General features: G+C 41.2%; 1 protein-coding gene across 6 annotated transcripts in view; it reads left to right on the forward strand.

Annotated features, from left to right (window-relative positions):
- Positions 1–24,469, forward strand: part of ANKRD44 (ankyrin repeat domain 44) — a 305,459-nt gene that overhangs the window by 168,245 nt on the left and 112,745 nt on the right. For all 6 annotated transcript variants that reach the window (XM_065930903.1, XM_065930904.1, XM_065930905.1 and 3 more), the window contains exons 4-8: positions 3,231–3,301; positions 19,678–19,878; positions 20,210–20,297; positions 22,778–22,920; positions 24,152–24,364. In XM_065930903.1, the coding sequence (XP_065786975.1) occupies positions 3,231–3,301; positions 19,678–19,878; positions 20,210–20,297; positions 22,778–22,920; positions 24,152–24,364 (716 nt within the window). The remainder of the gene's footprint in view (positions 1–3,230; positions 3,302–19,677; positions 19,879–20,209; positions 20,298–22,777; positions 22,921–24,151; positions 24,365–24,469) is intronic.

Raw genomic sequence — 24,469 nt, forward strand, 5'->3', positions numbered from 1 at the left:
TTGGATTTGATTTTGGGGGGAGGTCTAGAAAAAGAGGGGTAATTAAATAAGGCAATGCTGATTTTGGTCTCCAATGTAGTGTGATTATAAAGTAATGGGCCATTTGCTGATAGGCATATAAACTGGCCCCAAAAGCAACTCCAAGGGGAGTTTTTAAAATGTTTTGAGCAACTGCCACATATTTGGAATTATCATATACTCTTCTAAGGCCATTGCTTTGCAGGACAGTGCTCCTGGGCTATAATGAGATTTGGTCTGTTTGTTTTAAAAAATCAATAGCAAGCTGATCTCACTGTATTATAATCATATTTCATGTGATTTTTCTATCATGTTTATTTCTATAATTAAAAGCCAAATGTTCTCGCTGGCCTGTAAGATTTTTAGTCATTTGATCTTTCTTTTTTCTTTGTCCTACTTGTTTCTAGATGACACGGTGAAAAGAACAGAAATATTGCCTCTGAAAATATGCTCAGAGTTCTCTTTACTCCTGTTATTTATGAAAATAAAATCAAGCGGTAGTAGGGATAAGATTTTTAAAAAAAGATGTTTAATTTGTAATTACAGTTCATGCCTGATAACTTTTAGTTAGGTCTTGGTTTCTGGAGAATCAGTATAACCGGGTGCTTAAAAAAATTTTTTTAAATATGCTTGCAGGAAAAGCATTGCCTTTAAATCATTAGACATGCTGACTCTGTGTCCTTCAGCGCACAATGGTGCCTGAGAGGCAGGTAAATAACATAAAGCTTCCTCTAGAAAAATCAGCTATAAATATTCAGCTCAAACCGTCTGACATCTCCCTCTGACATGTAAACAAGACTCTCTGATAGACAGAGGAAGAGTATGAGGAAGCCAGTCTCACGGGATGACACTGATGAAATACGCGTCCCCGTTCAGATAACTCTGCTTTTGTCATAATAATTTTGTTGTTCTGGGAGAGGTGGTTTCCCTGGCAGCTGCCTCTTCAACCTTGTGGAGGAGGATTAATGGAGAAACGGAAGCCTTGCACAGTGGCTGAATCTACGCCCTAAATTTCTAATTATCTTCCAATTTCTCAAGTGAGTCCAAAGCTGCATGGACACAGTGCTGGTGTTTGTTACACATGGGGGTGAAGGTTGCTTTCTGTTACCCAGCAAGCTCAGTGGCATTTTTCTCCTTCAAAGAATTTTGATATTAAAAGCCACATTTGGATCTACATAAAACTTTTTTTTTTAGAATTTTAGAATACATTAACAGTAATAATAGTAACTACAATATAAATATGTACATATAAATTATAAGAAAAATGGGAATAGGCAAAGAATCTAAATAAATGGTTCTCAGGGAATGAATTACAAGTGGCTAATAAACAAACATATTAGAAGATGCCCAATCTCATTGTTAAATAGGCAACACAGAAATGTAACAGCATTTTCTTCCAATCAGATTTGCAATATTTTAAGTAACTGATGTGCACAGTCACTTCAGTTGTATCCAATTCTTTGCGACCGTTTGGACGGTAGCCCACCAGGCTCTTCTGTTCATGGGATTCTCTAGGCAAGAATATAGGAGTGGGTAGCCATTTCCTCCTCCAGGGGATCTTCCTGACTCAGGGATTGAACCCACATCTCCTGTGTCTTCTGCACTGGCAGACGGGTTCTTTACCAATAGTGCCACGTGGGAAGCCCTTGTAGTAACAGCAGTTTAGCCCAAAACCGACGAAACAGACAGGGGCCAAACAGGAGGTCTGATAGGTCATCACCGGTCCCCAGGAGAGGAAGGCAACATCTGGAATGAGGGCTGCAGACTGTGTGACTTTCTTCTGATTGGTTGGTGGTGAGGCAACTGGGCAGCGCTCCAGGAATCTGGTGCTCAGCCTCAACTTACCATCCTCCACTTGAGTGGTGGCCCCAGCTCTGGAGAACTCTGGATTGTTATGCATATTCCTTGAATAATAATTATAATAAATAACTGACAATATCAAATATTGATGAAAATGTGAGGAATTCAAGCAGTCATACACTGTGAGTGTATAAATTGGCACACTTTGAAGGGTTGAAACTATTAAAACCAAAAGTGCATGGTCAATGACACAGAAGGTCCATTTCTAATTATGTATCGTAGAAAAATACTTACACACTTTCATAGAGTCATTTTATGGATGTTCATAGTAGCATTGTTTACAGTGAAATATTGGAAATATTTTCTATAGGTACACTTTTTTTTTTTAGGTACACATATTTGTATATAAGACATAAATCAGAATCTCATGTATCAACTCAGAGCAGTAATTTTCTTCAGGGAGTGAAGAAAGTCCAGCATTGGGGGTGATTCTCAAAGGGACTTTACCTAAATCTAAAACAATCTATCTTTTGAAAGAAGAATACATTCATATATTAATCATATGGTCAAAAACATGAAGTAAAATAGGTCTTTTGCTGTTCGTGGTAATAGGCAATTTTCACAGCGCTGGTTCAAACTAGCTTGGCTGAGGAGACATAGCTGTCTCACTCTATCTGCCCACCCCATCGCGTGAGGGAGTTGTGAACAGCCCACAGAGGCTTCATGTGGTGTCAGTTCAAAAGCTCCCATGGAAGCTGGCTTCTTCCTTCCGAAATGTGTGGCTTGTTCCAGAGGAATAATTAGGGTCTTGGATAAAATGGATTTCTGCTAATCCCTTTAGCCCAGATCAAGTCTCATCAACACCCAACTTAACAAATGTGTTTGACATCTCACTGGCTTCTAGGATAATATGCATTTGTTAAAAGACTGCTCATCCCTAATATTTTGTCAAGAAGAATGTTGTCTGCCCTGTGAGATAAATATGCTTAATGACTAAAAATGAAATAATGAATGTGATTATATAGTTTATATTCAGGAATATATATTATATTCAGGAGCACACATACATATATCCGCACCCTTGAGAAGTTATCCATTCTTCAGAACCTATATTTCTGAAGTCCTGGAGGATCTCAGCTTTCTCAAAGCTATTTCCTCCCCAGGGAGACCCTGTCATTTCTTTTCTCGTCTTAACCCAATTCCTGTGACAGTCTAAACTCATGATCTTGCTTCTTCTGGACTCAGTATCGCCTCCTGTCTGGCCAGAAAGCACGTGATTGATACAAAGGAAAAAAACCAAAATGTGTTGTTTGCACTAGGCAAGCAAAAGCACAAGACACAGCTTCTGACTTCGCGTCAGCAGAACTTGCTCTGACGGCAGGATGCGTCTAACCTGTGCTGTTTGGTTCCAGGAGCTCGTGTGAATGCCAAGGACAACATGTGGCTGACCCCGCTGCACCGGGCTGTCGCCTCCAGGAGTGAGGTGAGTGATTATCTTACTCAACCTAGCACCTCCGGTTTCTAGAAAGGGAAAATTGCTTTCTGCTGAGTTAGGGATTCTCACTGGTGAGCAAAAGGCTCTCATGCCAAACCTCTAATGCGAGAGGGCTACCACCTTGAACAGCTGTTTATTTAAGCACCTCCTGAGTGCCAGGCATGGTGTTAGGGGCTGCCTGGGGTGGTCCCAGATGGACGGCATCATCCTTGACTTCAGTGAGTTCTCAGTCTGGATGGGATGCAAACAGGTAAGCAGATCAGTACAGTATCATGACTGATTTGGAGGAAGGAGCAAATAACTGTCTTCTTGAATAGATGAAGTCTTCCAAGAAGAGATGTCAGTTAAGCTAGTCTGTAGAGGATGCGTAGAGGTTTACCAGGCCAAGAAAAGGAGAGAAGGCTGAGGCAGGAGAACCACCGTGCTGAAGAACAGGGTCATGTCTGTGAACAATGGTGGGTTCGTTGGATGTAGCTGGAACACGGGATTCAGTAGAAGATAAGTCTCATGGTAGAGGCTGGGTCAAGTAGCAGAATCCTGGGTGTCCTGAGCCGTGGGGACTGTTGACAGCGGAGATGAGTGTAAGCCTGACAGGATTCGGGACAAGTGAGGGTAAGATGGAGAAGAAGACCCTGGGTGAAGGATGACATCGCTAACTGGGAAGGCCAGGCAGAGGAGCACGGGGCAGGGAAGTTTCTCAGTTCTGTTTGAAACTGCTGAGTTTGGTGAGTATGTCCCCGACATGGAAGCCCCACAACAGTAGGGATCTGAGTCTTGTTTCTTGATGCATCCCAAGCCTGCTACATTGTAGGTGCTCAGGAAGTAATTTTATTTTGAATGCTGGAAATGTGGGTGAGGATGGCAAATATGTCTTTTAATTGGAACGTTTTGTCTGTTTACATTTAAAGTAATTATTGATAGGTGTGTTCTTATTGCCCTTCCATTCACTGCTTTGGTTGTTTTGTAGTATTTTTTTCTTCTTTTGTTCTCCTCTATTGTGACTTGATGCCTATATTGAGTGTTTAGATTTTTTTCTGTTTTATTAGATGTATCTATTATAGGTTTGGTGTTTCCCAAGTCACTCAGTGGTAAAGAATCCGCCTTCCAATGCAGGAGACACAGGAGATGCAAGTTTGATCCCTGGGTCGGAAGAGCCCCTGGAGGAGGAAATGGCAACCCACTCCAGTATTCTTGCCTAAATAATCTCGTGAACATAGGAGCCTAGTGGGCTACAGTCCACAGGGTCACAAAGAGGAAGACACAGCTGAGTGACTGAGCACATGGAACCTTATAGGTTTTTGGTTCGTGGTTACTATATACACACACACACATTTATATTGATGATCTCAAGTTTTATATATGTATGGGTCTTCCCAGTGACACTGGTGGTAAGGAACTGCCCCCCAGTGCAGGAGACGTAAAAGACGTGGGTTCGATTCTAGGTCTGGAACATCCCCTGGAGGAGGACATTGCAACACACTTCAGTATTCTTGCCTGCAGAATCCCAGGACAAAGAAGTCTGGAAGGCTACAGTTCATAGAGTTTCAAAGAGTCAGATACAACTGAGCATGCATACGTGTATATGTATGTGTGTGTGTGTGTGTGTATGTGTGTGTGTGTGTATACATACACACCTATATTAGTGATCTCTTAAGTTCGAACACATTCTAACACACCTACATTTTTATTTTCCCCTGTTATATTTAATATTTCTGACATCATGTTTTACATTTTTTTGTTTTGTGTATCTCTTAACTACTTATTGTGGCTATAGATGATTTTACTACTTTTGTGTTTTGACCTTTCTGCTAGCTTTATAAGTGATCTACTACCTTTCATATATGTTTGCCTTTACGCATGAGATTTTTCTTTCATAATTTTTATATTTATACTTGTGGCCTTTTCTTTTTCACTAGAAGTCCCTTTAAAGATGTCTTGTAAGGTTGGGTTAGTGGTGCTGAATTCTTTTAGCTTTTACTTGTTTGTAAAATTCTTTATCTTTCCTTCGAATCTGAATGATAACCTTGCCAGGAGGAGTTTTCTCAGCTGTAGGTTTTTTTCCTTTCATCGCTTTGAATATATAGTGCCACTCCCTTCTGGCTTGCAAACTCCCTGCCCAACGTCAGCTTACTATTCATAACTGGTTGTTTTTCTCTTGCTGTTAATTTTTAGATTTTTAAATATATTTTTTAACATTTATTTTATTGAAGTAGAGTTGTTTTACAATGTTATGCTAGTTTCTACTCTACAGCAAAGTGATTTGGAAATACGTTTTCTTGTCATTTTAGTTATAGTATGACTTGATGTGGACCTCTTTGGGTTCATCTTGTTTGAAACTCTGGATGTCTACTTCCTTCCCTAGGTTAGGGAAGTTTTTAGCTGTTATTTCTTCAAGTAAGTTCTCTGCCCGTTTCTCTTTCTTTTCTCCTTCTGGGACTGTTATATTGCAATGTTAGTATGCTTGATGTGGTCCGGAGGCTTCTTAAATTATTGTTCTTTCTTTGAATCCTCTTTTTCTTTTTTATGTTTAGCTTGGCTGATCTCCACTACTCTTCCAGACCACTGATTATTCCTCTGTATCATCTAATCTGCTGTTGATTCCTTCTAGTGTATTTTTCATTTCAGTTAGTATATTCTTCAGCTTTGTTTGGTTTTTCTTTATATTTTATAACTCTGTTAAAATTCTCCCAGTTTTCATCCATTCTTCTCTGAAATTCATTGAGCATCTTTTTTGATGATCAAAAAATGATCATTTTTGATCATTACCTTGAACTCTTTATCAGTTAGGTTGCTGTCTCTACTTTTATTCTTTTTCTGAGGTTTTGTCTTTTTCCTTCATTTGGAGCATATTTCTCTATCTCCTCATTTTGCCTAATTCTCTGTGTTTATTTTCCTGTACTAGGTGGGTCAAATACATTTTCTGATCTTAGAGAAGTGGTTTTATGTTGGAGACGTCCTATGGGATCCAACACCACTTTCCCTTCTGGTCACCAGAGCTATGTGCTCTAGGGGTACCCCCATCTGAGCTGTGAGCACCTCCTCTGACGGAGCCGGGTCAATTACTGTGAGCTTTCTGGGAGGCAAGGCTGGCTCCAAGCTTGTTTAGCTGTGAGGTTCTCCCTCATGTTGGGGGCCCACTGAGAGGATGTGGCAGGCTCCCCAAGCAGTTGGCTGTGCAGCCTGGGGGCTGTGGAGCGGGTGCGAGTGGGCAGGTAAGTCACCAGCACTAGTAGGCTATGGGAAGGAGTTTCACATGGCACTTGCCAGTGCTGACATCATGGCAGAATGAGCTCCCCCAGGTAGATGCCACCAGTATCTTCATTCTCAAGTGAAGTCCCAGGTGCCTCGTGCCTCTCAAGAGGCTCTCCAAGAATAGCAAGTAGGTCTGACCCAGGCTTTTTTCAAGCTACAACCTCTGCACATGCTCTTTAAGAGCAGTCTGTTTCCTAAGTCCTCTGACTCTCCTGAACATAAGCCCCACCGGCTTTCAAAGCAGAAGTTCTGGCGACTCATCTTCCTGCTACAGCACCCCAGGCTGCAGAGCAGTGTGGGGCTCAGACCTCTCGCTCCTTGGGGAGGACCTCTGTGATTGTGATATGCTTCCCATTGATGGGTTTCTTACCCAGCTATATGGGTCCTGCATATACTACATCGGGCCCCTCCTGTCTATCTTGTTGTAGTCTGCTCTTTATATGTTTTGTTGGGGAAATCTTTTCTACAAGTCTTCAGATCATTCTCTTGGATGGTTGTTCTGTAAGTAGTTGTAGTTTTGATGTGCCTGTGGGAAGGGATGAGTTCAGGCACTTCCCATTCTGCCATCTTGGCTACATCCCATTCCTCCTTTTTAAAATTAGATCCTATAGCCATTACTTTCAGTTCAGTTCAGTTCGGTTCAGTCGCTCAGTTGTGTCCAACTCTCTGTGTCTCCATGGACTGCAGCACACCAGGCTTCCCTGTCCATCACCAACTCCTGGAGCCTACTCAAACTCATGTCCATTGTGTCAGTGATGCCATCCATCATCTCATACTCTGTCATCCCTTTCTCTTCCCACCTTCAATCTTTCTCAGCATTAGGGTCTTTTCCAATGAGTTAGTTCTTTCCATCAGGTGGCCAATGTATTGGAGTTTCAGCTTCAGCATCAGTCCTTCCAGTGAATATTCAGGATTGATTTCCTTTAGGGTTGACTGGTTGGATCTCCTTGCAGTCCAAGGGACTCTGAAGAGTCTTCTCTAGCACCACAGTTCAAAAGAATCAACATCACAGTTCAAAAGCCATTACTTTGTGCCTCCCCTAAATAATAGGTGGGGAAAGCATACTCAAGGTGGGAAGAACAGAGAAGGTTTGAACTGGTCCTTTGGAGTTTGACTATTAGAACTTGCCAAAGAAGATAACATGAGTTCAGCAGGCATATCTGTCTGTTGCTTAGATTGGCAAACACTGATACTCCTTACACAAATATGTATTAAGACCCATTTCTTCTTTGAAAGACTTATAAACCCTATATCATCTTTAAAACCTCTTTGTATCTCAAGCATGGATAATTGATCCCTCTCAGGGTTCAAGGTTCAGGGTTTAATCAGGGAATCAGAACCACCATGATAAATGCGGATATTTATTATAGGAATTAGACCTTACACAATTATGTGAGCTGCTGAGGAAGTTTATTTATTTATGTAAAGCTATCCTCTTGGTTTCTGTGTGGTCCTAAAGTCACTGTGGGCCAGCAGTTGAAAAGAAAATCTAGACGTGAAATGGGGGAAAATAGAGACAGCCTGGAATCCCCATCTGTCTCTCATTGCTCAGCATTGCCCGTGTGGGTATCCCACAGAAGGAGCTGTGCGCTTCACCTCTGAGCTCACACGTGCCTGGCCCAGGAACAGGAGTAATTGAAGAAGGTGTGGTGGGATCTGAAGAAGCATCAGCCTGGTGCCATCCTGTGCCAACACAGTGATGCCGCTGGTCGCTGACCCTGTGCACAGCTGCCACTGCCCTTGGCATACAGCACGCCATCGATTTGTAGTTTCATGTTTGCCCTCCAGAGCATGCAGCTTTCTCAAGGGGCCAACCCTAAACGGAACAATACAGGGCAGGGAATTCCGTGAAATGTAGTTCAACTTGGCTAACGTGGAAGGAACAATATAAAACTGCCATTGACATTGTTATTCTGTTTTATTAAAAAGATCATCTAGCCAGTCAATTCTTTGCAACGAGTGGCATACCTGTTGTTTGTCATTGTATATTTAGCATCTAGCCTGCCCAGGAAACAATTGTTCTTAGAGTGATTCAGTAAAGATTGGGTTTTCCATTTAAGCTGTGTTAAAGTTATGACTGACCTAGATAGCATATTAAAAAGCAGAGACATTACTTTGCCAACAAAGGTCCGTCTGGTCAAGGCTATGGTTTTTCCAGTGGTCATGTATGGATGTGAGAGTTGGACTGTGAAGAAAGCTGAGCGCCGAAAAATTGATGCTTTTGAACTGTGGTGTTGCAGAAGACTCTTGAGAGTCCCTTGGACTGCAAGGAGATCCAACCAGTCCATCCTGAAGGAGATCAGTCTGGGTGTTCAATGAAAGGACTGATGCTGAAGCTGAAACTCCAATACTTTGGCCACCTCATGCTAAGAGTTGACTCATTGGAAAAGACCCTGATGATGGGAGGGATTGGGGGCAGGAGGAGAAGGGGACGACAGAGGATGAGATGGCTGGATGGCATCACTGACTTGACGGGCATGAGTTTGAGTAAACTCCGGGAGTTTGTGATGGACAGGGAGGCCTGGCATGCTGCAATTCATGGGGTTGCAAAGAGTCGGACATGACTGAGAGACTGAACTGAACTGAACTGAACCGAACCTGATTTTCTGTAAAACTGCTAATGTGGAGCTAGTACATAGCACAGAGAATGATGGTGGCAACCATCCTTCATGCATGGAACATAAACTAACTTGAAGTTTGTTTATGGGATTGTCGCACTAAAAGCAAGTTAAGCCACTGGATCCTGCAAAATCATAATGGGTTCCTAAAATAGCATACAACACAGATTATCAGTTTAAGTCAGAGATATCAGTGTACATCAGCATTTCTGAGCCTTCTTTCCATCAGGCAAATTTCATGTTTGGATTTCTGTGACTAGAAAAAGAATGTTCATTTGCTGAATTCATTTCCTGAGCCTATTACAGCAATAGGAGTATTAGGTCATAATATTGATTAAACACCCACCCATGCGTGACATTGTAGAAGCTCCTCTGCAGATAAGAAGGTAAATCAAGACATGGTCATATCCCTTGAAAATTGTTCAAAATAGATTGGTTTGTGGAGATAAACCTTTAAGACTTGGTACTGACCAGGCTGTGTTGTGAACTCCCTTCTGGGCCTAATCCCCCTCCCCCTTCCTCCACCCCACTCCCCATGCACGGGATTCCCAGGGAGAAGACACCAAACAGGAAATGAGAGCCAAACAGCATTGTCTTACCGACTCCCTGAGGCCACCAACCATCCCTCTCTTTCTCTGACTGCTCCCACAGCTGTGAAGAAATAAGAGTCTCTTACAAAAAATTAATGACATTTATTTTGCAATGCTAGGTAACATACATGAGCAAGAATTTGGGCTGCCAGGGAGAATTATCTGAAGTGTTGATGTACATTATTCCGTATTATTTCCCCTGTTTAGCTTATTCTTGCTGCTTTTTTGTTTTTTTGTTTTCCCTTGGAAAAGAACAGCTGTGTATAAAGGAACGAAATGAATATAAACCTGGGGAGTTCCACACATGTTTATTGAAGCCTGTTCGTTGTGGGCCTCAAGTGAATGTGAAGCATCACTTCTTAGACATTGTGTTGAGGGCAGAAAGCAGGTAGACAGCCAGCACACACCCAGTAGAAAACCACAGAGCCTACTGTGGTCTGTGTCCAAATGTGACTGGCCTTTCACACATGCGTTTTCTTCTCTAGTGAAGTGAGGGGCTGCATCAAAGGATTTGCTGAACTTGTCACTTTTCTGTCCCAGAGGCTCTTTTGTGGTTGGAAATATTGAAAATGGTTGTATTCCATCTTTGGGGTGTAGAATTCAGAATGTTACGTTCAAATTAGTATTGTCAGGATAAAGATTTATTGAGCAATTACTGCTTGCTAGGCTATGTGCTAAGCACTTTCTGTAGATTATTCCATTTTAACCTCTGAGTTAATTACTCTCTGAGTCTGACACCGTTATTAATCCTCATTTAGGAAATGCGGTCTCAGAGAAGTTAAGCAACAGAGCCAGTAAGTGGAGGAGGGTGTATCCAGAGAACCTGTTCTCCTAACCACTGCACTACACTGCTGCCCCCTCATCACGTGGGCATCCCTAGGGATACTTGTTAACTTATAAAGTGTGTCTATTTTTGTATCTGTGCAGACAAATGTCCAACAGGTATAAAGATGTTTTCCAGATCTGAGTAGGAAAAACATTTTATAGCTTAAAATTTAAGCATCATGTTTTTCCCTTCCCTCTAAAAAACACTGTCATTTTGGGCTAAATGCTAATAGGAGAACTGGAAAAATTATATGGGAGACTAGAATGTTATTGCTTTCCATAAATTATTTTTATGATGATAAAAAGATGATCACATATAGAACATAGATTGTAACTGGAATGGGTAGAAAATTAGCATCTTATAACCTATTTGAAGGTAGATGAGTAGTATTCAGATTTAGTGTGCATTCAGACAATCTGCAATGCTTGTTAAAAGTACCTGTTCTAACAGTACTACATATAAAGTAGGTAAATACAAGGACCTACTGTATAGCACAGGAACGATACTCGGTATTTTGTAATATTCTGTGTCACCAATATTATAGTTCCTATATACACACACACACACACACAATTGTGTATGTATATATGTTGTTGTTTACTCACTAAGTCGTGTCCAGCTCTTTTGCAGCCCAGTGAACTGCAGCCTGCCAGGCTCCTCTGTCCATGGGGTTTCCCAGGCAAGAATACTGGAGTGGGTTGCCATTTCCTCCTCCAGGAGATCATCCTAACCCAGAGATTGGACCCTAGTCTCCTGCATTGGCAAGCAGATTCTTTACCACTGAACCAGTAGGGTAACCCTTATTTATATATATATATAAAATGGAATCACTTTGCCATACACCTCAAACGAACACTATATTATAAATCAACTATACTTCAATTTAAAGAATTTTGAATAAAGTCACATGCACACACACACACAAACACAAAGTACATGTTCTAGAACCTCACCCCCAGTGATTCTGATGAAGCCTATTATTGAGCCCAGAATTTCAAAAAGAAAATTCTGATGCATGTGGTCTACATTCCATACTTCGAGAACTGAGATTAATATCTGGGAATACTTTAGTATCTGGCCTTTCCAAAGTTTAGAGCCAGTGGTTCTTGAATAGTTTGAATTTTTTCACATCCCCAAGTCTCCCCTTTATACTGCTGGCTCTTAGAATAATTGTACTCTAATAATAATTATAATGATAAAGCACACATTTGGTTTAATAGTGGTATTTTTACAAGAATAATCTGACTAATTTGAACAAATTAGGCACCAATTTATACAATTCTTACAGTATATGAAATTGCTGTAATCAATAGAGGAGAGAGGGTAAAAGCCCCAACCAATTGTTATTTTACAGTAATAGATTAAATTCCTTCTGGACTTGAGTACAGCCTCAGGGACATTAACACACATAAATCTTGTTAATTTTTGCATATTATTATTTAGAGAATTTGTTATTCATTATACCAATATATTTATTCTACTCAAATTTATTGAATATACATTAGGTGCCAGAAACCTGCCAGGCTTTGTGGACAGTATAGAAAATTGCATGAGACTCAGACCCTGATCCAAAGCAACTTACTGTTTATAAAATTTGACATTGTTTATGCCTACAAGGACTCTGTATAATCATAAAGAATTACTTTTCCATGAGTAATTTATGGCCACTTAATGCAATGCACATTTGAAAGTAAGAAAAGCAAATATTGGAGGTGACCATTTTTAAGGCACATGTATCCTAGTTCTTTTCATCTTTTCCATGTGCCAAAGTACATGTTTCTGTTTCTTAAACAGGGTTGAAGCGACCTTTTGTAAAAGGAGAAAGTCATAAAAAGTAGAAATGAAGTGACTATAGATGCCATCTCCAGTTCACTCCTGCGTGATATGCCTTGACAGTTCCTCTCTCTGTCTGCTATTTCTGTATCTCAAATAGGAGAGGCTACCCTGGAGTGTCCTCCAACAAAGCCTACAGTCCTCAGGCTGAGTCTTCCACTCAGGAGGAATGTCAGCATCCTTATACCTTCTTGTTCATTAAAAAAGAAACCAAGGCTTTGAAGCAGCACCACGCACAGTGTGGCCTGTGACTAGTCTGAGATTTTGTCTTTCCTGCGGTGACTTGAGTGAGCATTCAGAAACTTTCAGAAAAATTTGATACAGTAATTTCATGACTGCCAAACTTAATAAGAAAATAACTGAGTTTATAATTTGTATCTTTGTCTCTTTTTTCATTTTGTTATTCTAATTATGCATGAGGAATTTGAAATAATATTTAAAAAAAAAACTTGTCCTTCACCGCAACTAGTTTGAGAAGCACTGTTAAGTATCCTTTCTTGGTTCAGAAAGTCTTCAGCTTCCCATTCCCCACGTAGCTTCTTTTTCACCTAGTAAATTTCTGTCAGAGCTAACTCCTAGCTGTAATTTTTTAGCCAGTCGGAAATACAGGAAAAAGACTTCTTTTGACTACAAAAATCATCGATTCCCTCAATAACCATAGAATTGCTTCCTCTTCAAGGTAAAATGCTTTCAAGCTAAATTTTTTGAAATAAAAATGCAACTTTAAAAAAGGAATTGTAGTCTTTTTAAATCAAAGCTTTGTTTTTGTGAAAATATTACTTTACATTTCTATTCAATGCATGCATCCATTTTTGCAGGCTGAAACTTCAGAATTTAAAATGTAAATAACTAAGGGAGAATTAACAGTTAAGAGTATTTATGTCAGGGTACTTGCCCGATACTGTCCACTGAGTGAGCTCTGGGCTAGGAGAAAATGCAGAAGCCCTTAAGAGAGCCAGGCTGGCAAGGCACCTTCAGCCATCATGACTATAAAATGAAGCTGCTTGTCAGATGAGGGTCAGTCCAGATGACCCTTGAGGCCTTTGCTAGTTCTATATCCTGTATCTCTGTGCATTTGATTCCATAACCATATTATACTACTTACATTTTCATTTTAGAAAAAGATTGTTCAGTAGCTAAGTTATGTCCAACTCTTTGTGACCCCATGAACTGCAGCACGCCAGGCTTCCCTATCCTTCACTATCTCCTTGAGTTTGCTCAAACTCATGTCCATTCAGTCAGTGATGCTATGTAACTATCTCATCCTTTGCTGCCCTCTTCTCCTCTTGCCCTCAATCTTTTCTAGCATCAGGGTCTTGCCCAATGAGACCATCATGGTCTTTTCCAATAAAAAAAAGTTAATCCTTGGAAATCAATGAAGAACCCCTCCTTCGTATAACTAAGCATTCCTTGATAGAGTCCTTTCTTGTCAAGTAAGGTGAAACTGCAATTCATTACCTTGGCAGATATTTTAAAAAATGAAAAACTGCAAAGTTGAAACATTTCATAAAAGTGGAGAAATAAATGTAATGGCTATGCTAGGTGTTCTTGAGCTGTGAAAGTGAGGGTTGGTACAAAAGTCAGTCAGTTCAGTCGCCCAGTCATGTCCGACTCTTTGCAACCTCATCATCTGCAGCAAGCCAGGCTTCCCTGTCCATCACCAACTTTCAGAGCTTGTGCAAACTCATGTCCATCCAGTCGGTGATGCCATCCAGCCATCTCATCCTCTGTCGTCCCCTTCTCCTCCTGCCTTTAATCTTTCCCAGCATCAGGGTCTTTTCCAATGAGTCAGTTCTTCGCATCAGGTGGCCAAAGTACTAGACTTTCAGCATCAGTCCTTCCAATGAATATCAGGACTGATTTCCTTTAGGATAGACTGGTTGGATCTGCTTGCAGTCCAAGGGACTCTCAAGGGTCTTCTGCAACACCACAGTTCAAAAGCATCAATTCTTCAGCTCTCAGCTTTCTTAGTATATATGCTGCCTAAGAGAGCACGGCGCTCAGCTTTCTTTATAGTCCAACTCTCACATCCATACACGACTACAGGAAAAACCAAAGCTTTGACTAGACAAACCTTTGTCGGTAAAGTAATGTCTCTGGTTTTTAATATGCTATCTAGGTTGGTCATAGCTTTTCTTTCAAGGAACAAGAATCTGTTAGTTTTATGGCTGCAGTCACCATCTGCAGTGATTTTGGAGCCCAAGAAAATAAAGTTTGCATTGTTTCCATTATTTCTCCATCTATTTACGATGAAGTGATGGGACTGGATGCTATGATCTTAGTTCTTTGAATGTTGTGCTTTAAGCCAGCTTTTTCACTCTCCTCTTTCACTTTCATCAAGAGGCTCTTTAGTTCTTCTTCACTTTCTGCCATAAGGGTGGTGTCACCTGCCTATCTGAGGTTATTGATGTTTTTCCCAGCAGTCTTGATTCCAGGTTGTGCTTCATCCAGCCCAGTGTTTCTCATGATGTACTCTGCATATAAGTTAAGTAAGCAGGGTGACAATTTACAGCCTTGACGTACTCCTTTTCCTATTTGGAACCAGTCCGTTTTTCCATGTCCAGTTCTAACTGTTGCTTCTGGACCTGCATACACATTTCTCAGGAGGCAGGTAAGATGGTATGGTATTCCCATCTCTTGAAGAATTTTCCACAGTTTGTTGTGATCCACACAGTCAAAGGCTTTGGCATAGTCAATAAAATAGAAGTAGATGTTTTTCTGGAACTCTCTTGCTTTTTCTGTGATTCAATGGATGTTGGCAATTTGATCTCTGGTTCTCCTGTCTTTTCTAAAACCAGATTGAACATCTGGAAGTTCATGGTTCATGTACTGTTGAAGCCTGGTTTAGAGAATTTGGGGCATTACTTTGCTAGCATGTGAGATGAGTGCAATTGTGCAGTAGTTTGAACATTCTTTGACATTACCTCTTTTGGGACTGGAATGAAAACTGACCTTTTCCAGTCCTGTGACCACTGCTGAGTTTTCCCAATTTGCTGGCATACTGAGTGCAGCACTTTCACAGCATCATCTTTTAGGATCTGAAATAGCTCAACTGGAATTCCATCACCTCCACTAGCTTTGTTCTTAGTGATGCTTCCTAAGGCCCGCTTGACTTTGCATTCCAGGATGTCTGACTCTAGGTGAGTGATCACGCCATCGTGATTATGTGGGTCATAAAGATCTTTTTTGTACAGTTCTTCTGTGTATTCTTTCCACCTCTTCTTAATATCTTCTGCTTCTGTTAGGTCCATACCATTTATGTCCTTTATTGTGCCTATCTTTGCATGAAATGTTCCCTTGGTATCTCTGATTTTCTTGAGGAGATCTCTAGACTTTCCCCTTCTATTGTTTTCCTCTATTTCTTTGATCACTGAGGAAGGCTTTTTTATCTCTCCTTGCTATTCGTTGGAACTCTGCATTCAGAAGGGTATATCTTTCCTTTTCTTCTTTGCCTTTAGCTTCTCTTCTTTTCACAGCTGTTTGTAAGGCCTCCTCAGACAACCATTTTGCCTTTTTGAATTTCTTTTTCTTGGGGATGGTTTTGATCAAGGTAAAGTGAGCACTCAATGTGAAAATTACCTCAAGTTCATGTGAAAGGAAATATATTCAATTCTACGCGTTTCTTTTTTTTTCCCTGTCTAATCAGTGAACTTGAACCTTTTCCTTTTCTAACTTTTTAGGTATAACCCAGATCTTGGTCAGGGCACCTAGCCTTCTAAACAGATATGATTGACGGGAAACTACATACCATACTTTCTACAAAGTCTAATATTCTCCCAACGATTCCACAGAATTCCTCGATTCCAACCAAAATTCCAGTTTTGGTTGCCTGGGTCCACAAGCCTGCACCTCGTGCATGCACTGGGGTTCTTCTCTTCCCTCTCGGCCCTTTTACTCTGTTCCCACCCAGATGTACACCTCTGCCGGTTGCAAGGCCATGTCCTCTCTTCAGTCTGTCCTCATCTCTTCCTTCCTGCCAAGCTGTAAATGCTTCTCACTCTATTATGCAGAGTGATGCAAGTGTGTTTGGCCCCTCCCCAACAAAGCTCACTCTAGACCACCACTGCATAGCAGGGGCTGAACTCAAAGACCTCTGTATGTTGACACAGGATTTGCCCTCCTTCACAAGATTATTTGGACTTGGTATTTTTTTGTGCTAGTAAATAATAAAATTTTATTTTAAGCAGATTTGATTATTTGTACTTTGTGATAATTCAAACATGGAGGTAGGCCAGGTGGTCTGCAAACTTTGTCAGTAAAGGGGGAGATTGTTGTTGTTTAGTCGCTAAGTCATGTCTGACTGCAACCACATGGACTGTAGCCCACCAGGCTTCTCGGTCCATGGGATTTCCCAGGCAAGAATAATTCCTTCTTGGAAATAATACCATTTCCTTCTCCAGGGGATCTTCCCGACACAGGGATCCAACCCACATCTCCTGCAGGCAGATTCTTTACTGCTGAGCCACCAGGAAAGCCCAAAAGTGGGGACAGTAAATATTTTTAGGCTTTGATGGCTGCATGAAGTTTTTGTCACGAATACTCGATTCTGCTATTAGTTTAAAGCAAATAGATAATATGTAAATGAATGAATGAGGCTGTGTTTTAGTAAAACTTTATTTACAAAACCAAACCAAAACATATATGTGATTAAAATATTTTTAGCAGTATTGTTTACTTAAGAATACAGTTTTTCCTCCCCTATAAACTATAAAAGCACTTATGTAAAAACTATAACTGGCATGTATATTTTCTTTGCTTAACTATTGCTGTGTATACAGTGCAAATCATTCTTAAATATTCATTTAAAAGTAGGGCCTCTTCTATGTAATAACTCATTCACCTAGTCAGAGTTACTCTGAAAACAATCACATTGTGTTGCCTTTAAAAAACAAATTTCTTGTGAATTAGCCTTATGGTATAAATTTGTAAAATGTCTGTCCTGAATTTATGTAATATTTAATGCAAAGCAGGAATCTGTACAAGTATAGTAAAATAATATACACAGCAAAGGTATTAAAGTGACTGTATGTATTGTTATTTTGCTGCGAATGTGTGAAAAGAATATAGTATAGCTTTGAAATGGTTATCTCCAACACTTTTAGCTGTGTATCTGCAAAACTTTAAGCATGTGTCCTCAGAGTATGCATCTCATTTATTTATAAATTATATGTAATAACTACTATCTTAGCTAATATTTCAAGGCAGTGTACGTAGGGAGAGGCTTTTCATTTGTCATAGTCTTAAATAACCGTATAGATAATAGACTTCTGATGATTTCTCTGTTTGGGCCAAGCTCTTGTCAGATCTGATTAAATTTGTCATTACTTTTACCTTTAATGTGGGTAATAGAAAACTTTTACTCAGAGTAGAGGTGTCAGCTCTGTGACTTTCACATGATTTATGATTGCATTGGTATTATCATCTTTAATCTGTGGATTCCTTGCATAAGTCTTAAACATCTTCAGGTGTTTCAGTTTAAGGGAACAGATTACAATCTGTATATGGACTTGGTAGGTCATCACTGTGTGTTTTTAAAAAATTTTTATTTATAATATTTATTTGGTTGCACCAGGTCTTAATTGTGGCATGTGGGATCTTTAGCTACAGCATTTAGAATCTTTAGTTGCAGCATGTGAGATCTAGTTCCCTGACCAGAGATCGAACCCAGGCCCCCTGCATTGGGATTGCAGAGTCCTTGCCGCTGGACCACCGAGGAAGTCCTATAACTGTGTATTTCGGTGTACTCAAGGAAGGCTGAGCAGTGAAGAAATGATGTTTTCAAATTGTGGTGCTGGAGAAGGCTCTTGAGAATTCCTTGGCAATAAGGAGATCAAACCAGTCAGTCCTAAAGGAGATCAACCCTGAATATTTTTTGGAAGGACTAATGCTGAATCTGAAGCTCCAATACTTTGGCTACCTGATGTGAAAGTCAACTCATTGGAAAAGACCCTGATGCTGGGAAAGACTGAGGGCAGGAAGCGAAGGGGATGCCAGAGGATGAGATGGTTCAATAGCATCATCAACTCAATGGACACGAGTATGAGCACACTCTGGGAGATAGTGAAGGACAGGGAAGTCGGGTGTGCTGCAGTTCATGGGGTTGCAAAGAATCAGACACAACAACAAGGCTTCTACCTGGAAGTTAAATACCAACTAAAATACTTTCCTTTTTAATGAAATAGAATTTAAATAGAGGTTCCAATATTTTGTTCCCATATCACAATTGTACATCTACATAAACTGCATAAATTTATGAGATGAAAATTGATAAAAATACTATTTTTCTCATATTTAGATCTTCACACTTATATTGTGATCTAGCTTTCTTTCATTGTTTACTCACCTAGCTTTTAGGGTGTGTGTGTATGTGTTTGTATATGTGTGTGCTTGGTCGTGTCCCACTCTTCGTGACCCATGGACTGTAGCCGGCCAGGCTCCTCTGTCCGTGTGATTTTCCAGGCAAGAATATTAGAGTGGGTTGCCATTTTCTCCTCCAGGGGATTTTTTAGTATAGAGCCCAATTACTGTTTCCTTCAGTCTTCCATAGTTGCAGCAGTATTTTTCACATAGTGAGTATTAATAATACATGTACAGGACTTTCCTGTGATGCACTGGTTAAGACTGCAGTCCTGATAACAGGGGGCATGGGTTTGATCCCTGGTCAGATACCACATTCTGCATCACATGGCCAAAATAAATAAATATATAATAAAAATACATGTGAATGCTTATAAAAAATGCATGTACACGTTTCACACTAAAATAGGCTCAAGGAATATTTAATAGTCATTACTTTATTATTAGTTGCGGTCTCTTTGGCCTAAGGAAACCTTATACTTTGAAAGGAAACCTTTGGAAGGTTTATTGGGTTCGGAGTTGTGCCAGCCCTGGCACTTTTGGCCTAAAAGAAGAAGGTAGAGTGACTCTTTATCTGTGCCACTCTCTCTATCTTCATCCCATATGACCTTGGTTTTCTACATCGAGCCAGCCTGTGAGGGTCTGGTCAATTCAGTTTAGTCGCTCAGTCGTGTCTGGCTCTTTGCAACCCCATGAATCGCAGCACACCAGGCCTCCCTGTCCATCACCAACTCCCAGAGTTTACTCAAACCCATGTCCATCGAGTTGGTGATGCCATCCATCCATCTCATCCTCTGTCGCCCCCTTCTTCTCCTGCCCCCAATCCCTCCCAGTAAGGACTGACTGAACATTTGTCAGTGACCCCTGTAAACTCTGCTTTTATTATAGGAAGCAGTACAAGTATTGATTAAGCATTCAGCTGATGTCAACGCAAGGGACAAGAACTGGCAGACCCCGCTCCACGTGGCGGCGGCCAATAAGGCTGTTAAGTGCGCAGAAGTCATCATTCCGCTGCTCAGCAGCGTCAACGTCTCCGACCGGGGGGGACGCACAGCCTTGCACCATGCTGCTCTGAATGGCCATGTGGAGGTGAGTGTCCTCATCCCCGGAGCAAGAATCTTCCCCACAGACTCTCTTCGCCCCACGTGGAACCTAAATTTCACCACTGAGATCTTAGAAACCTTAGCAACTATACCTGTTTTTAAATTTAGAGCCACAATAAATTGAAAAAGTAGCCAGCATCTCCGTCTTTTCCTGACACGCATGCCACAGGTTGGCTGAGGTATCCTCCTACTTTGGACTTCAGATCTCTGACCTGCCTTTAGATTGGACGTTAATTTGGCTCAGATCACCTGCTGAGGGTGAGGCCCGCTCACCATTACAGAGTGTACATTTGGTTTCATTGTTGGTTATCTTTCAGATGGTCAATTTACTGTTGGCTAAAGGGGCAAACATCAATGCGTTTGACAAGAAGGATCGCCGTGCTCTGCACTGGGCCGCTTATATGGGTAAGGATTCTGTGAATGGAGAGCAAAGTGCAGATAATCTGAACTGAGGAAGCTCCAAGTCTCTCACTGACCGTGTAGATTTTCTCTTGGGTGAGCCTGACTTCTTCTCAAGCTTGGGATCCAACTGAATTAAGATTCAGTCCCTCTTGCTGGCACGCATAGAGCGCTCTAGTTGGGCAGTAGCTTCGTCGGGGATTTATTTATCCTTCAAAGAGCAGGAGAGAGGAATCATGGCACGGACTTCATTGAATGTATTGCAATCTGGGTTGGAAAGCTGCACAAACTGTGCTTATGTTAACTTTTTATGGCAGCAAGATAAAGTGTTTAAAAAGGAGGAGGACTGGCTTGCAAAGCAAGGATGTAAATTTCATTTGTCTTTTTATTTATAAATACTCCTGAAAGAAACAAAAACCAGGAAGAAAGGACAGCATCCTGGCTGTCCTGTGAAGGGGCCTGGAGTCCCTGTGAGTGATTCTGTTACTGCACCGCCAGCAGAGCTGGGGCTTGCTCCTGTTTCTGCTGGCTCAGGTGCGGGAGACAAAGGAAGACGTTACGTTTCTGTGCTTTTCTCATCGCTTCCGTTGGCACTGGTACCACTGACAAATGAGAGCCCGCTTGGAGTTTATGTTCAGTGTGGACTTGTGGGAAATGTAGAACTCAGGTCCTTCCTTTGTGTTTCTGATTGGAGAACATCCTGCAATTAGGAAAGCAGACAGAATTCTACCAGCTTCCAAGTTATAAACACTCTGACTGCCCGTCACAACCCAGGAGATTGTGTAGTAAATTATGGATGAGCTACACAGTGGGACACTATGGAGTAACTGCAGCAATGATGTTGTCAGTATTTTTTTTTTTTAACATAGAAAGATTCTGTGACTATGTTAAGTGAAAACAGATCATATAATGGTACAGTTTAAATAATACAACCTCATTTTTGTAAAAGAGATCTCTAAAATACAGTCTTGAAAAAGCAGTCTGGGATGTATTAAACACTGAAATATTAACTGACTGTCTCAAGGAAATGGATGATTTTGGTTTCCTTTTAACACTTTATTGCTTTTTCTTAATCCTTTTAAACAAGCCTACAGACCTTTTATTATCATAAAAAACAATAATGGTAGTTGTAGGGAGGAAAAGAATGGATTGGGGCAGAGCTGAAATAAATTATGTGGGTATAGATGAGTCTGAGTCAATTTAGGGGCTTAAAAAACAGAATTGTAAGATTTTGCAAGCATTGCCGTTTTTTACAAGGTGAAATGAACTTTCAAATTAATTGAAACAAGTTAGATGCCTGCATGGTCCCTGCCGGTCTGGAGCCAGTGATCATTTCGCAGATGACGTTTAGGCAGAGCATACCCTAAGCTAGTGTGATGTTAGACTCAAAGAACGTGGCCTTTTGCGTTTGTTCTTTGCTGAGATATAGCTAAAGGTGTTCGTCACTCAGTCGTGTCCGACTCTTTGTGACCGTGTGGACTGTAGCCTGCCAGGCTGCTCTGTCCGTGGGGTTTTCCAGGCAGGAGTACTGGAGTGGGTTGCCATTTCCTTCTCCGATATATGCTTAAGATGTGTATAAAATTGCTAAAAGAAGTTAAGTTATATTTCTGTGTGTCATCAGGATGCAACTGGGAAACATATAGAGATGACTGTCCTTGGGAACTGAAGGTCAAAACCAGGACACAGAGCTTAAGATAGCATCACCACTCGCAAGACCAATCTCTCTCTTTGTCTCTCCCTGTCTCTGTCTCTGTCTCTCTGGGCCCTGAAGTCAGTACTCATCTTCTACCCTTCAGTTATCAACAAGGTTTAGAGCAATGATCTTAAAGCATTGAACAATCTTGAGTCAGGAAATAAAGGTCAAATACATTTATCATTGCATATGTAGCAAAATAGACAACAAAGGAAAATGTTCTTGAGAATATGCCAGCAGGAGTTGAAGCTAGTTTTCCGTTTAGTCAGTAATTCATGAGAACACTTTGAAGTTGAACCATATAAAGGTGCCATTTTTGTGGGTTCCAAAAAGGGTCAAACAGTACCAGTTTCATGTGATCTAACATATGGAGTTGTTCTGATTAATTGATTTTTTTTCATTAGTTTTTCCAGACCAAATTGTTATTGTTAGACTTTTCAGTGAAGAATGGCAATTGGTTTCAAAAGCATTGTTTTCATTTTAACACAATTTTTTTTAGTCTCTGGTTCTAACATATTTTTAGGACTTCGTCATTATCTGTAAACAAGCGTGGATCTCCTTAAAGAGAAGGCTCACATATGAATCATCTTCTTTCTTCCCACAGGATTTACATACCTGACAGATAGTAGGTATGCACTGAATATTTGCTGGCTAGTTGCCATGAATCAGCTTTTACACACAGCTTAGGAAAATGCTGGTGGCAGTGAAAGTGGATGGTGATAATTCAGGTGGAATGAATTGTCAAATTGTCCTCAGAAGGTTCATCGTGTTTTCTGTTGCCTTGTTTATAAAGGCCACCTGGACGTCGTGGCGTTGCTGGTTAACCATGGTGCAGAAGTCACATGTAAGGACAAGAAGGGCTATACGCCCCTGCACGCCGCAGCCTCCAACGGACAGATCAACGTTGTCAAGCATCTTCTGAATCTGGGGGTGGAGGTGAGCTATGATTCAAGCATTGTCCCACGGTGCATTTGTGGGTTTTCTGTTGTTCTGAAATCCTGTTTGCCTTTTAATTCAAGAGGGGGAAAAACCCTCATTTCTTAGCATCCTGTTTTTTTTAGTTTACATGGGCAACTGATGAAGGGCGATCAGGGCATATGCTAAGTAGCAGAAAACGAGAAACGGACTAACTTTCTATGTCAACATAGATAGAGAAATATTTAAGCATATATGAAATATGATAAATATTGATCAGTCAATTTTAAAAGACTGGCTAGTTTTCCTCATCCCACCTTTAGAACCTTCTAAATTGAGGCTTCCTGGAGAAGGAAATAGCAACCCACTCCAGTACCCTTGCTGGGAAAATCCCACGGGTGGAGAAGCCTGATAGGCTACAGTCCATGGGGTCGCAAAGAGTCGGATACGACTCTGCGACTTCACTTTCACTTTCACTTTTATAATTTAAATCATCATTATACTGTACACCTTAAACTTATACAGTGTCAAGGATATCTCAATAAAACTCAAAGAAAAATAAGTAAAAATTAAAAAATAATAATAATAAATTGAGGCTTCCAAGCAGAAATGAATGAATAAATGGCAGGGACAGACATGCTGAGTTGGAGAAGTTGACTCAATCCCATTCTCCTTGGGTAGCAGGGCAGGAGCAGTGGCGAGGTTGTCCTGGAGGAAAGGAAAACAGTTGTAGCTGAGATGGTGATGGTGAGACACAGGAGTCAGGGCTGTCTGGGGAACGCAGGAGGGAGATAGGGGCTAAATACATGGCCCAAACACCAGAACTCGCCCTTGAGAGGAGTCAGACAGCAGAGCCAAACCTGAGGGTTCTGAGTTCACCCCCCACGGCAGCTCTCTGAGCAACCCCCAACGTTCCCTGTTCTGTTCACTGTCAAGTTTCGAGCTCTTTTCTTGCTGCCCGGGTTCAGTTCTCCTCTGGCGTTTTGAGACAGGTTTGCATTTCATTTTGTCCTTTCCATAGCTGAAGAATTTCTTCCCACAAGTTGAAGCCTGGTCACTCTCATGTTTTGCTGATCTTTATCTCCAGGCTGAAGCCTTCCCGGGATGACCACCCTGGGGCAAGAGTAAGCTCTGAATAATCAGGCTGACAGAGGGATATTTCTTTCTCCAGCACAGCTATTAGGCTTTTGGTGGGGAATGGGAGTATATTGGCTCCAGTGATTTTCATCACCCATTTTGGGCTCACTTGCAGATCGATGAAATCAATGTGTATGGAAACACAGCCCTCCACCTGGCCTGCTACAACGGGCAGGATGCTGTAGTCAACGAGCTGACCGACTACGGTGCTAACGTGAACCAGCCCAACAACGGCGGCTTCACCCCGCTGCACTTTGCTGCTGCCTCCACGCACGGTGCTCTGTGTCTTGAACTGTTAGTAAACAACGGGGCAGATGTTAACATCCAGGTAGGACTCTCTCAGCCTTCTTCCAGTGTTAAATGCCTTTGCATTGAGCTTCTGAACAGAACCACCGGCTGTCCGTCACAACGAGTAAATTGTAACTCCGAGCAT

This window comes from Muntiacus reevesi, chromosome 3, assembly GCF_963930625.1.
Source record: "Muntiacus reevesi chromosome 3, mMunRee1.1, whole genome shotgun sequence".
NCBI lineage: Eukaryota > Metazoa > Chordata > Mammalia > Artiodactyla > Cervidae > Muntiacus > Muntiacus reevesi.